The following is a 15,510-nucleotide window of genomic DNA, read 5'->3' as shown; positions in this document are numbered from 1 at the left end:
TATCCATAATGCCGCCGCCGCCGCTGCTGCGGCTGCTGCTCCGCGGATGGCGAGGACAAGAGCATTGGCAGCAGGCAAATTAGCCCTAATGGCAGGGAGTGGAGGACGAGAAGGTGCTGGACAGCAGACGGGAGGGGGAGCTGGAGTTGTGTGGGTGGGTGGGCCCCGTGATAAGGAGGTGGGCAGAATAATGTGAGACTACATGAGGTAGCGTGAGGAGAAGCTTCCCGATATTGTGTTGGTGACCTGTGGTAGGATGCTGCAGAGGGAGAAGTCAGTTTAAATGTCTTTGGGCTTCAGTGTTTTACATACTTTTGAAAAAAAAAACACGAGTTAGGAAGAAGTAAAAAAATTTTTTTTTTTAATGCCTTCTTTGTACTCTTTGTGTCTCTTCGGCCGTTTGCAACGGTGTGTTGGTGATACAAATACAGAATGTGAGCTTCGGGCTTTTACCCAATAAACTAAAAAGAGCATTATTCCAGCTGTCAATTTATCTAGAGGGAAACGTCCTCCCTTTGCTTTATGCCACTCAAAGCTCACCTACGAGAAGGAAAAGTGAACTCCGAATGATCTTTAATGTTGTGCTGACCTCACGAAAGTGGTTGATATCGTGCACTTTATTGACATGTTATTGTACACAGGCTCACACTTAAACATTATAACTGAATTGATTTGTGGTGTTTTAGAGTAGAGTCGATATTGAAGACCTGTTTACAATAAACCTTAACAACATCTTCATCTGCTGTTTTTATATGGCAGTTGATGCATCCCTAATGCGCACACACACCTAGTGTGTGTGTGTGTGTGTGTGTGTGTGTGCGTGTGTGTGTGTGTTCATGCGCATGCTTGCTGGAAGTGGGTGGTGCAGGGAATTGCAAACAGGCCCAGCATGGCATAAAGCAGGAAGTAGGCCAGAGGGGGATTAAATGGGTACTGCACCACTTCCTCTCTTCCCCTGGCCATATGATGTGTGTGTGTGTGTGTGTGTGTGGTGTGTGTGTGTGTGTGTGTGTGTGTGTGTGTGTGTGTGTGTGTGTGTCCGTTATAGGGTGACAGTGATGATTAGCATCACTGGACAGCGGCCTTGCCACTACAGTTTTGTTTTCCACAGCCAATACAATAACATGCTCAAGGTCTTCTCAGAATAATAAAGGATTATTTTCATCACATCAACCAGTCTTACTACATTTTTAGTTTTTTAAATTTCCATGTGTGAAATAAACCTACGAGCTATAGAACAGCATAAACGTTGACGTGCAAATCGAATGTTCTCTCTCCCTCGGCATCTCAGAGATGTTATTGTTTCACTCACCTCCTAATGAGTCAGAACTGGAACTGACTCACCGGGAGGTTAGTGTGCAGTCTTAGAAATCTGACTGGCATTGTCAGGTCAGGCAACAATATGGCTGAAACAAGGAAAGCTTGTCCCTGTGGGCCACTAGTGGGTGCTGTGGGTACTTTTTGACTGGAAAAACCCCCAAAACGTTTCCATTTTTGCCCTGAAAGATCAGGACCAACAATCGAAATCATACACATCCAGTCCAATAAAGTTGCTTCCCGTCCAGCAAACATGTTAAAAGTGGAACCTCGAGTTTAATATTTTGGCAAATGTGAAAACATTTAGCAGATGTTTCTTGAGCTAAAATGTTGCGTGAGGTTACTTGACAAGAATAGGATTGTAAATCACAGATTGATCAAAAACAGAACTAGACCGCAAAACAAAGTGCAGATGGTGAATAAATCTCTTTACCTCCTTCAGACAGCCCATGAAGTTGTTGCTGACCGGAGATCCGGGCAGGTCGGCCGTGCTGGGGCTTCCGCCCACGTAGAAGAAGTCGTCCGATCCCAGCATGGTGTAGTCTTCCTGGGTGTAGCCCGTGGTGGTCAGGATCCCGTCCACTGATATGGTCACCTGATGACGAGGAGTGACAGTGAGCGCCGAGGTGACCCACTTCAACGCAGAGTAGAACTGCAGTGTTGCTTCGAGATCGAGTCTGAATCATAAATATCTCAGAAGTGATGATATGTGTGTTAGATGTCAAGAAAATTTCCGAGCTCTGAATTTTCCTTTGCTTCTTTTGTTGGTAGATGTGATGGAACAACAGACATGTTAGTAAAATGAGTGAATTAGTTCCAGGCATGTTTGGAGGTCGTGTTTCTATAGAAGTGTGTGTGTGTGTGTGTGTCATTGGTTCAAGAAATCATTTTCTTTTAAATCAAAATATGTGAGAAAACTAATAAAGAAAATTAATCGTAGAGGAGCTGAAAAACACACAACACAATAGAAAGTATAATCACAGACATTCAAAGACAAACTTTTGTGTACAATGGTAGAGAGAACACACACACACACACACACACACACTGCAGGATTTCTGTTTTGGAAAAGACACGTCACTGTGGAAAGGACAAAACACACAAGGAGGGATTTTATATAGGTCCAACATATTGTCTTTTATACTGGACATTCCATAGTTTATTTGCATATTCCACTAATATTTGTGCTTTAATAATTTAGCTCAAACTAATAACTTGATCAAGCTGACATATATATATATATATATATATTTAAATAAAATACTATTCTGATTCTCTAATTCAAGCCACCAAAGTTCTCGTCTTCGAAATTAGGAAAAATGTTGATCAATATGAGACCTATTGGGGCATTTTGAGGCCATATTATTTACTGTTTAACCACCTGAATAACTCAAACACAATTCCCCTATAGTTAATGTTTCCACAAAGGCAAATACTACTTAAAAAAAAAAAAAGAAATTCCTCTCTCGATAATGAAACTGCTCTGTAAATGTATTCATATACGGAGGTTACTCAATAGAAATCAGTTAATCCTAATATGGCTTTTTGTCAGAGACCTAAAAATAAAGATATGTTGGTAAATACAACTTATAAATGTTTTAAAAACCTCAACAAACCTAAACATTGTCGTATTCAACTCCATCAAATACCTCAAGAGGTTGAAAATGACCTTGCTTATGTTATCAGTGGTTTAATCAGTCTCGCACAATAAAAAAACCGAAAAGCACAAAGTCTACCCTTATCAGTTTTGTTTTGTTTTTCAATTTCCATCACTTCACACAGGCACATCGCTGGCGATGTTATTGGACCTGCTGGCGATCCTGTGGTCTCCCTCCAGTGTGGGTTGCCTTTTTATTTTCACACAGAGCAGCGTGAATGAAAATGCGAGTCGGGGGTTTTTTTCCCCGGGAGGATTATCAGGCCATGCGGCGAAGCAACCGTCAGTGGATTTGTCTCTCCGTTTGGTACATTATCACCTCAAATCACCACGCAACCCCGGAAAAAGCGGCAGTGAAGACGAAAGAGCAAAGTGAGAAGGTAGATCTGACCCGGAGACTCGGAAACCAGTTCAGTGACTTTTGGGGGAAGAAGTACAGAAAGAAGGGAAGGAGGACACAGCAAACCAAAAAAAAAAAAAAAAGGAACAATAGGAATGATATCTACCAGACAGTGGAGTTTGTTTACCATAGCGAGTCCAATGCCTGTTTGCTTTGTGGAGAGGTGGGGTGGGTGAGACATGAATTCACAGCAGTGAACAGAGGGCTGGTTAAAACTATAAAACAAAATTAATAAAACTCAGATGGTGATGAGCAATGGAGACGCATACAGACATTCATTGTTAGTGACCTGCACACAATGATGGTGAGACTGTTTCCCATGATATTACATTCATTATTAATAAACCGTGAGAACTTTCATCACGACAAGATCGAGCGGTACAATTGTGACACAAACGTCTACTTATCAACTTGTAGTTCTTTTCGTCAAATAAGGTTTGCGATTACATATAATCGATGAAACACAAATGCATTTTTGATATGCACCACCAGCTTTTTTTTATTGGGCTTGAAGAGAAACAAATCAATTTCCTATACCCGAACCTGTAAATGTTTTAATTTCAGAAGCGGGGAAAAGATTGAAGTTAGCATGTAGGTAGATGTGAAAGCACCTAGCAGTCACGTTGGTAATCAGCTCTGGGGTTTGGTTGGCTTCGCCTGATCACTCGGGAAAAAAAAAAAATGTCCACACTTTGATAAGGAGGGAGGAAAACAAATGAAATCATGAAATGTCAAGTGATGCCTTGATTGGTGGAGCGAGACCTGAGATAACAAACAAACCTGTGAATAGGAGCTCCTTCAGTTGAGGAAAAAAAAAAGACAGAGACTCAGACAGAAAAATCATCTCACTATTGTATCGCACGGATATGTTGTTGTCGTTCAGTCTCTGCTGTGATTCAAGCATCAGTGTTAACTTTTGTGAATTTTAACAAATCACATGCTGACGTTCCAGTGAGTCAGAAGTCAAATGGAACAAAGCTACTAGAGACATTTAGAATTTTCAAAGCGAAATAAGGCCCAGTTTGTATCACTTATATGATTTAATTTCAGAAAAGTTTTGCATTCACACAGCGCCATTTGAAAACGACAGCAGAAACATAGAAAATGATGTAGTTTTCATGTTGGGCCACTAGAGGGTGCTGGTACAAAGTCGCATTAGAATATTGACTGGGGCTCCGTCCAAACCAGCCAAAACGATCTTTTACCCCCCCGTTGTTCTTAAAACATTTCCTATCCACACGACATCGGTGCAGGAAACATCTGCAGCCACATGACACCATGAGATGCGTGATGCCGCGCCTATAGGCGCAGCTTTAATTTAGACAAGACGGCACGGCGATCACCGTTGCCAGTCCACACGTATCAATTAGCATTAGCATGGGTGTCAGATTGTTTACCTTCAGTTTTTCCTCACATGTCACAGCTTGAAAACTCCAAAATATCTTCATATATTTAACGGTCAACCCGACGAACACAAATGATGACTTTATTTTTCACTTGTTTGGCATTAACAAGTATTTGTTGTGGTTCTACATCCTCATTTCAACATTTTTAATTTATGTTAGTTGATTTGAAGTTGAATTCCAGGTTTATTTCACCCTGTTCCATTTTTTTTTAACACTTTAAGTCATTGCTGCTATTAATAATATGCTAAATTCGCACTCTTCAAATCTCGTTTTAGGTATGTCAGATTTAATGACAAATGTTTTAAATGTTTCGCTCTCAGGGATTTGTGACAGCCTGTGTCTTAAAAAGTGCAAAAATAGCTCAGTTTAATTAAATTAGCCACAAACGCGACATGACATGACATGACATGCCAATATCAAGTTCCTCTATCAAGTCTATATTGAAGTTTTTACTCTTATTTTATAACTACATTTTTTCAATTACAAAATTTACAACAAGAAGTTAAATTATGTAATGACTAATTCCATATAATGTAGTTTAGAAACAGAATAAAGATTACTGGCACAATTTCATAGTTAAACTCAAACATTAAGTGACAAAGGTTTTCTTCTGGTAAGGAAAAAAAAACAAAAATAAATAAACACTTTGGATAACAAGAATTCAAATATGGAATAATTAAAATGCCAATGTCAGTTCGTTGGTTAATAATAAATTGGTAATTCTTTTCACAAACGCCGAACTCCGTTGCCTTACCTGTCGCAGATTCCGTGTCACTTTGACGTCGTGCCACGAGTTGTCGTTGAACTTCCCGTTGACCGGCTCCACGATGGCTTCGAAGGCCCCCGACCCCAGGTTGATGACGAGGGACACGGCGCCGTCCTTCAGCGCCAGGTTGACGTAGTCGGCCGACTTGCCGGTGTGAAGGATGAGGCCGTTGCGCTGCCACGTCTTGAAGGAGAGCGTGATCTCGTCGCTGCTGCTCTGGATGGGGTTCTGGGAGAGGTCGTAGCAGAAGTACTCCGAGCCGCGGAAAGTGGCCACGTTCTCTTCCCTTGCTGTAGCGAAAGGAAAGAAACAAAAACAGACGTAAGTTGCCATACTTAGTCCAGACCGTCAAATCTATAGCAGTTAAAAAAATAAAAACGACATTGTGTACTAACGCTCCACGATGTTCTGTGTCCGATACCAAGTTGAATGTTCCTGGATCCAGTTTATAATACATTTAAAATGGCCATATAGTGTAGCATGAAGTAAAATCACAATAAACTTGCTTGATTTACATCATAGGTCAACTCTCAAACAATACTGTATGAGATAAAACTTTCAAAAAACAAATGTCACCATTTTTGGTTATAACTGTTTTAGGCCCTGTTTGCATGACATTTTCAAATTAAAACACACGACTTGTGTTGCGTTTTGTATGTTCGTTTACATGACAGCGATGGTCGGAGCCATTGAAAATGTTTCTTTAAGCACGGCTCCCAAGGTGGAACTTTTTGAAAAAGCCCGGACTATGTCACTATGGAAATGACGGAAATGCTGCCACTGCACCATGGCCATCGTAAACAGTCCATTTTAATTATTTTTTATCTTTGTTTAGCTTATTGTTGAATAAATAATATATTTCCCTCCACTTCTTTTCATTTTATAATAATTTCAGCTTATAAAAATACCGGATTCTTAACGCTGCTGTGCTCTCATTTAAATTCAAAGGTTATATAGTGAATAGATGTTGAAGTTGTGCTGCATGTGCAGCAAAACGTGCCCACTTTTTCAATATGGAACATAAAAATCTAACTAAGCCAGTCATAGTAAGCACTAATCAATCAATGACAGCTGCAGAGTCTTCCAAGAAAACAAGCACCTTCAGATATATCTGACATGTAAGAAAGAGGAATGTGTTGGAGCCCGCAGAGAGCTATCGTATAACATCAAAGGCCTAATCTTGCCAGTGAAATTGCCATTTCCTGTCAAATAGCCAGCTTGCGACACAGCAGTTAAGCTTGTGATCAGAGAGAACCAAAGATGGGAGGGAAGCAACAGAGATTCTGTCTGTGTTTATGACCTTGAGGAGAAGGAGAAAGGAAATACAAATTGGGGGGGGGGGGGAGCAGGGAAATGCTGAAAAAGAAGAGAGATGGTAAAGTGCTCCAGTCAGGAGTTGTTATCTATGAGATCATCTTCAATTAACTCGCCGTCTCTTAAGCAGGAATTACGATAGTCTGGATCCAAAGACTCGCCGCGGCTGGAAACATCACAAGGATCTGCACGAGTTGCGGCTCTCCCGTGTTTTCTTTTGGGGCTGTGGGGGAGTCGCGGGAAAGTAAAATGGCCGCCGCTTTTATCTACCCAACACACATACCTCAGGCGTCTCTTCCTCAAAGGACGACTTCATCCCACACAACGTAGCATCAGATCAACCCCACATGTGATGGATGAGGGGAGTCTATGCTCGTCTGCAAGTCCCGATCAGTCAAACTAACGTATTACAAACCCCTACTGGATATTTATGTTCTCGCCGAGGCTGTAAATTAGCAGACGCATCATTGTGATGGTATCAGATTGATGGTGAAAGGCACAGGACTGGAAATACCATGAATCACCTGGTACGTTGAGAAGAAGTAGCGCAGCCGCGGCATTTATTTAGAACTGATCAGGACCAAGGACAAGAATTATTTCCATCGCCTTCCTCTTGTAGATTTAACATAAAGAGAGGGACTCAGCCATTTTACCCAAAACACCTGCGTGAAGGAGTAATGGTTAAATGTTTACAGAGCCTTTTACAAGCGAAATAAGCAAATTATCTCAACAAAAAAAATCACAGCAGTATCCTTTTTTTGTGTTGTCAATAACAATTCTTATTTCTTTCAGTTTATCAGTTCAGTCACGTTTTCAACGCCAATATTTGTCTTATCGTGAACGTCTTCCATTTCGGAAACGCTGCGATTACCTTCACAAAAAGCTACAAGATCCATCTTTTGTACATTAAAATGTTTCTGGTATAGAATTTGCATTTCAGCTCCCCTACAGCATTACCCACCTGCTTTCAGGATGAATAATGAATATGCAATGAATAGAAAGCGCACTCAATATGCTGTGTCCTCATAGCACGGCGGGCTAGAGGAGCCGGAGTGGCCATTAAAAATGCAAACTGAAACGGTGTGACAAACTAAACTGCAGTCGGCCATCAGCCACACTCACTGTTTTGAACCCCTAATGGCAGAATGTTTGCTGGTTCGGGACGGGGGTCTGGAGGTTGAACACGATTTGGAAGAAAAAGAACATGGGTGTAAGAGGGAACAAGAAAAAGAAGAAGAAATTGAGTCAAAGAGGAAACTTGGTGGAGGAAGTTATCAAATATGTTGGTAGCGACTGCAAATAAATCTGAATTTATAAACACAATATAGGATCTGTTAAAAAAAATAAGAGGTGTGTGAGACCGAAGAAGAGGAACCTCTTGAACACATTAATGCTTTTGTTTGTGGAACCCAGTTAGCATCACTAGCATTTTATATCGATGCTCAAAGGGTAGGTCAGGTGGCAACATCACTGAGCAGGGAGCGTTTCCCTGGCAACCAACGCTGATTTCTTTTGATGTCCTCCATGAGGTGCCTCTCCCATCCATTTTGTACACAATTTAAAAAAATGTTTGCAGTCTTTTGGGATATATTCGCAAACGGTTCGTGGGTAACATCCCAAAATGTACTCGATTGGTCCTTGGATGATGACGGATTATCCCAGAAAATTTCAAGCAATTCGGGTTAATAGTTGGTAAAGTACATACATACAAAGCAATAAATAAATACACAGAGACGAAAACAATGACTTTCGTTGGCGAAAGTACCCCTAAACTCTTCCCAGTAGTTTGAGCGATTTTGAACACACTCCTGATATTCAATGTCCCGTGAGAAGATCAGTTACTACGTGTGTGTATCACGTTTGCGCTCATTTTCATTTATCAAAACTTTTAATGGATCGGGGGAAAAAAAAACACGTTTCTCTGTGTGTACTTTAAAATCTGTGTTTTCATCTCGCTTACTTGTGCAAGTATCGTGAGCCCTCCTCGCTAACAAAGGGGAAAACGAGTAAAGATCTGCCGCCCATCACGAACGCACACTCGTCACGTTCAGAGGGAATTAAAACCATTGTGTTTCCTGCATTGCGTACAGTAACTCTCCCCAGACTCGCTCATTTCTTGTTGGCTTCTTTAAAGGTCGCACGTCGCCCTGAGCCGCGCAATGTCAAAGGCGGGGGGGGGCCGAGGCGATTTCTTCACGGTTCAAACGAGGCGACATAAATGACTGTAAAGAGGCACCTGTGATCTCAGAGTAACACAAGCAGCATGCGAAGTTCGACCCCAGCGATCCGTCCTCATCGGATCGGTTGTTAGACGTTACAGTTCCAGCATTGTGAGGGGGGGGGGGGGGGGGGGGGGGGCATTCACACGTCGAAGAAGACACGGGACAGTCCTCGCAGCCCGCGGTTCCAAAATAATAGAGAGAACAAATACGCGTTCTCTTGTTTCTTCTCGCCCGTTCGTTTTGGGCTGGCAAAGTCAAATTGCACCTCGTCTCCAACATGGCTCCCCCAAGGTGAGAGAGCATTGCCGCTCCTCTCCCCATCTACAGCCCACTGTGAGGAGAGAGAGGAGGGGGAAAAAAAAAAAAAATACTTCATCCATGTGCAAGAGGAACCATGCCAGTTCACCCACGAGGAAGTTCACCTGCAGGGCTGGAATAAGAACGACGTCCTGCCTCGAGACGGTAGACGACACACGTAGGGTACAAGTGAAAAAGCGGGAAAAAAAAGTATTATTCCCCACAAAAAAAAACGAGATATTGAATATAACATCTGTTTTTTTTTTTTTTTTTTTAAAGACGCGGGGAGACACTGGAAGCGGAATTCAATACGAGATCACAGTGGCACAGGAAGGCGGCGGTGGCCATTTTGCTGAAATATGGAATGCTAATGAATCGAGAACGAGCGGAACTTCTTTTACGAGCGAAACGCGGGATGAAGTGAGGAGATTGTTATCAGCCCATAATGGTTTTAATGGCATCCGTAAGCTGCTCTATTTGGAGCCTTCGTTTGATGGATGAGCGTGAATGAGTCCTGCGAGGGGTCATCCATAAAAATGTCAGAGGCAGAGGTGGCAGAAGGGAAAGTTATGGCCACAGTAAATCTCCCCTTATATTTGGGAGGCAAAAGGGGATGCTGCGTACTCCAGATGGCAATGGACGGATTTTGTGCTTTTGAAACTTTCCAGATGCATTTGCGATAAATTTGAACTTTTTTTTTTTTTTTTTTGCTGGATTTAAGACCAAGTTTCAAGATTTTTCACTTTTTAACACACATTCTTTTACATTCTCTCTGTGAAAACTGCGTGAGTGTCTATGTCGGCCACTCGGACTATATATTTATTTTTCAGATATTTGCTGTAATTTCTCAAGGGGAAGGATTAATTGTGATAAAAGGGGAAGTTAATCTTCTTTCATCCTGTGCATTGTTTTTTTTTTCTTTTAACAAATGATTGAAGAAACAAATAAATAAACTAAATTAGAAAATAAAGCAGGGATGTCAAACATAAGGCCTGTGGGACAGAATTTTCTCGCAAGAGTCTCCAATCTAGCTGGACGAAGCACCAAGCAAATTGTAAATTGTTTTTAAAGAAAACATTGATTTTAAATAAACGAAGAATTTCTTAAGAATAGCAGACACAACACACTGACACCCGAGCTGAGATATCGGTGATGATATCACGAGGTATAGAAAACCAGCATTAGTGAGGACTGTTCAGTTTAGTGTATTTCATTGATTTTCCAAAATGAAAAAAAATAAAAAACATTCAACGCCATACAAAACAAAAGTGTCCAAAGTTAAAGGAGCAGAGGGAAGTAAGAACTTATATAATCTGCCTTTTTTTTATTATTAGAAAATAAAACCAAATGTAGTCTGAGATGCCTGCACAGCCACTCTCTTGTGTTAGTTTTTCACAAACTTTACTTCATTTCTTTGTATTTGTACAATATACTGGTTTTAATTACTTTGTTTTAAATCAAGCATGTGATATTTGAGTTTGGCTTTCTTGATTCTATGCCTCGATTGTTCCATAATTTGACCGTTTTTATTTGAAAATGCAGCAAACGTTAACTCCTTTGAGCCAACCCGCTCTCTCGTCCTGCAGTAAACATCACACTAACTAGAGGTCACAGCATTCATACACATGGGGGATTTTCTCAGGGTAACTATGTCCCTGTGTTCTCAATACTTGCGTTCGAAAACGACCTCATCCCAGACACGAGCAAATGAAATTAGACGAGTCTGAATGTCGAAGGCTGTCTCAACTATGACAGCTTTAAGTGACTGTTAAGTATATGGGTATGATAAAAAGACTGAAAAGCGCTGATAAATGAATGATATGGATTGTTTTGTATGAATCTTTAATGTTACGACAGGTCTCAGCGGCGCCGGGGTAATGGTTGTAGTCTGAATATGAATCTGCGATAAATAAGTCATCGACTCATACATAATTGAGCGACATTATGATTTATGACGGGTGGCTTTTTTCCCCTCACAGATTTCTGCACGGCTGACTATGATAAAGCAGGTGTGGAGAGGCCATTTTGTGTTTCTCATGCAGCACAGTTGCAGCGGTTTAGAAGATGAAGAATGAAGACGGCTTGAGGAAAGAGGAAACAGCCTGTGAGTTCCAACTTTTTACTGCCCTCGTGTACTGTTCAACATGTGACGCTTGGTTGTATATGTAGACATGTTATAATAGATATACAGTGTATATCTTCTTAATAAGGAAATGCCTAAAGCTGAAAATGCTCACAAGCTTTGAGAGCTCATACTAAGAAAAGCAATGTTTTAATGATGAAAAGAGACGGGAATCAGAATTAAAACCTTGAACAAGGTGAGCACTTTTGCAGGCCAAGGTCCTTTGGCTCATGTCAAAAGGTTTTATGTATTTTCTGGCAGGATGCCTGGAACGAGGTTTGTTTTCATCACAGCTTTCAATAAACATTCACAATTAGATGAAAATTAAAACTCATCAGTAAGTATTTCTAAGCTTTTGCAGATTTAAAAAATGTTGCTTCCTAATTGTGATTTGGCTATATATATATATATATATATATATATATAATTATTATATATATAATGTGTTCTTAATGGGAATTTCATGATTTTTAATTGCATTGTGTATAAATGATAAAAATGACGAATGTGCAGCATCGACCAATTTCTATCCTAATGAGGACCACATGGACCAGATTGTTCTAGTTTGCTCTGTGATAAACTGTACCAAATGCATCACTGAAATCCAAATAGCATCTCACTTCTCCAACATAATATTCATTTTAGCATCACAATATTTTCATTTTGCTAATCAAAGTGAAGCTTACAGCTTCTGACTTTGCCATATTTGTCTCATCTGTTGTGTAAAGCATTGATAGAAATGACCTAATCTATACAAGTACATAATCCAAGATAATCCAGTATTTGTGCATCCTAAATAAAATGCAATATGGGAATTGACTCACCATTTAAGCTCAGAGCGGTACACCTACCTTCCAACAATGCTTCTTACTAACCAGTCGAGAGTCAGACCCACAACATCACCATCCCTTAAAATGTCAAATGTATGGCTAAGAAAGTCTGATAACCTCATTTGAACACGACAGCCATCATAATCAACAACTATGTCACTGATAATAAGACAGCCCAGCCTCAAAAACACCTCCATCTACTGACACTCATCTGTCTTCACTCTCTCCCCCCCCCCCCATTTTTTTTCTTCAACTAATTGCAGTTCCCAGCACACTTTAGAGACACTTTCCTCCAAGAAAAACAGCTCCATGGGTCATTTGTTCCATCGGCTCTGGCCTTACGTATCTGCCTCTTTCATGGCCATTACCTCTCCATCCATCTTTCACTCAGCCTCCTGCCCTCCATCCCTTCCTCCTATAGTCTACCTGTCAGTCAGCTGGAACGCTTAAGAAACACACCTCTTTGTCTTGACCCACCTGCTTTCTGGCCACAGGAAATGAAAACTCGGGAGGGAAAAGTGTGGTATTTCATTATGTACCATAATGAATTGTACTGCTAAAGAGAAAAAGACATGAGAATTGTTCTCCTTGTTCAAATCACTCTGAAGAGCATAAAGTACTGAGTAAACAAACCACTGTTTATTTGTAAAATTACAAATGTCCTCAAGGGGCCAGAGAATCTACAAAACATATGCTTGTAATTGTCAGATACTAACATTTAATTGTGACATGTTTTATCTCCTCACAGAGGTCAAACCCTAAAGCTCCTGATATGATCCGTCCATCCACCTCAACCTCCTCCTGCCAACATGCATCTTGTTCCTTTGATTCAACGCAGGACGAAGCTCTTCCGTTGTGATGAAGGTGCATATGAATAACTTGAGGTCCACTGTGTTCCATTCATCCACCCCTTTCTCCTTTTGATTGCAAACTGTCTTGAAATGAAAACATGTCCATTTACAAAAGGTTTTCCAGACAAATGAAACCGCAAAGATCCTGCAGAAATGCTGTAATGGCATCAAAATTTGTGCATTAGTGCATCACTACTGATCATTTTGCTCTCAGAAATGCTGGTTTTATCTGCACGGAGTGCTTATAAACCAAAACAGAAAAAACAAAAACTTGCGCAGGTACACCTAAACTCATGTTGGGGTCTGACAGATGCTACTTGTATTAAATCAAAAGATACACAGTTGGTTAATTTTGTGTTTTGAATGATCAACTTATGACACTTTTTTATTGTTTGTCGGTTTTTTGAGGCGCGAGGGCGACCTGAAAAACCAGCATTTGATGCTAATTATCCTCAAAGCTTTTTGCAATTACCTCATACAAGTGATCAAAGATAAAGATTTAACCCGGTATGGAAGGAAGCGTGATCTGGCATCAGCACAGGTGGAAGCTTTTAGAAACTCCCGGGTGGACCATCTGGTGTCCTCATTCAATAGAGAGATAGCAGGGGAATAATTGTATTCATATTAATCTGAACACCCCCCCCCCCCCCCCCCCCCCCCCCCCCCCCCACCATCACCCCACATACCCATCTCCTTCTCTCTCTTTCCCTCTCTCACCTGACAATATAGGCAGGAGGGGAGATTAGTTTGCAGAGGGGAAAGTGTTCATCCACTGGGCTGCGGAGTTAATAAAAAGATTGCAAGAATGCGTCGGTGAACATGCTGGTGGGGAAGCGGAGGAGAAAAGGAGCAGCAGAGTGCGGGCAGCATTATCTTGGCTCGTGCTGAATACGAATGCGATTGCCGGATTCTTCTTTTCTCTCAGGGTAGCGACTGAAAATTAGAACCGAGTGAGACTCTCGGGGAGGGAGGTGGGGTGGAGAGTGGATTGGGGGGGGGGGGGGGTCAAAGTAAAACAGCATGTACGCCTTCAACTGCATACCACCGGCGTATCGAAATGGAGCCGCTGTTCGCCCACATCATATCAAAAGACGAGGGATCGAGCAAAGCCAGAACACAGGAAGTGGACACGTGAAGAAAAGGCACAAAATGGCTGCCTCGTTCCTCCATTTGTAGCTCTCTTACATCACAGCTCCATTTGTAAGGAAGGCATGGTGCTGACAGTGATTCCTACGCCGAGGCCCCGTGTGGAAGCAAGGCTTCGAGACGGACAGAGATTCTGCAGGAGCAGTACGTCGATTTAATACGTTTAGCAAAACGGCGACAATACATGATGACATTATGAGTTTGACTCGTGCAAAATACAGAAAATTTACAACATCTTGAACAGTGAACCTGTTTCCTTCTCGTGAGTCCCTCACATTCGAGAACAATCAGGATCGAAGCACCCGTTCTACACCCTGAGAATCCAGACAATGAAATTACAATCAAAGCATCTGTGAGAGATGAGGACGGTTTCTGCGGCAGCGCTTGTTCCCTTTCGGTGGCATTGTTTACTGGCAGTGTTTACAGTATCGACTGTCGTCGTCATGCGCATAATTGCATTTTCACCAGTTACACAGTTGTTCTTGCGCTCTGGTGCTGGTAATTTGTGGTGTGAACAACTCCTCGGGAACAGATTAGAAGCACATTCAAACGGTACATACTCTGCTACTCTATGTTTAGCTGCACATTCGTGATTATATGCTGGAAATGTTGGTTTTTTTAGTGGAACGGGTGTAGTAAAATCTCTCACTGCCGTCTTATGTCGTGCATCTGTTTAAACCAAGTATTTTCCATATCTTCTCTATTCAAAAAGGTGAAGTGGGTTTATTTCAATCCAATATTTGTTTGCTAATCTAATGCTTTGTTCTACTTGTTGATAGGAATTTGAGGAAAACTCAAAAAAACGCTTCATGATTTATTTCTTTGACTGTTGGAATCAGATTTCTGTCTCGGTGGACCAAAGATCCAATCGATGTCTCTGTTTTGTGGCTTTAGCTTTGTTAAAGTGTTTTTTCTTCTATTAATTCTGTGTAATCGTGATACAAATGCTTTTAAGACACTAACACTTGTATATGTGTTCCACTTTGGCCATCTTAAGTTGAAATATTACTTTTTTCACTGGGATAAAAGTGCACGGGAGTCCTGCCAGCTGCTCATTTCTTCCTCAAATTGTCATAAATGTTTCTTTTCAAGCCTCATCAAAGGGAAACACAGCAGACTACAGCAGGTGCTTCGTCGAGGACAACTTGCCAGCTGGTCTCATCACTGCCATATTCTTCTGCC

At 41.3% G+C, this 15,510-nt stretch overlaps 1 protein-coding gene across 1 annotated transcript in view; it reads right to left on the bottom strand.

Annotated features, from left to right (window-relative positions):
• LOC308142841 (neurexin-3a-like) overlaps positions 1–1,867 on the bottom strand; it is a 79,221-nt gene extending 77,354 nt beyond the window's left edge. Inside the window, exon 1 of the mRNA XM_080513431.1 lies at positions 1,751–1,867. Within this exon, the coding sequence (XP_080369557.1) occupies positions 1,751–1,852 (102 nt within the window). The 5' untranslated portion in view covers positions 1,853–1,867. The remainder of the gene's footprint in view (positions 1–1,750) is intronic.
• Positions 1,868–15,510: the final 13,643 nt, after the last annotated feature.

The sequence above is a fragment of the Blennius ocellaris genome (genome assembly GCF_963422515.1).
Source record: "Blennius ocellaris genome assembly, chromosome: 17".
NCBI lineage: Eukaryota > Metazoa > Chordata > Actinopteri > Blenniiformes > Blenniidae > Blennius > Blennius ocellaris.
Note: the sequence above shows the minus strand (reverse complement) of the source record. Positions and strands in the feature narration are given on the sequence as shown.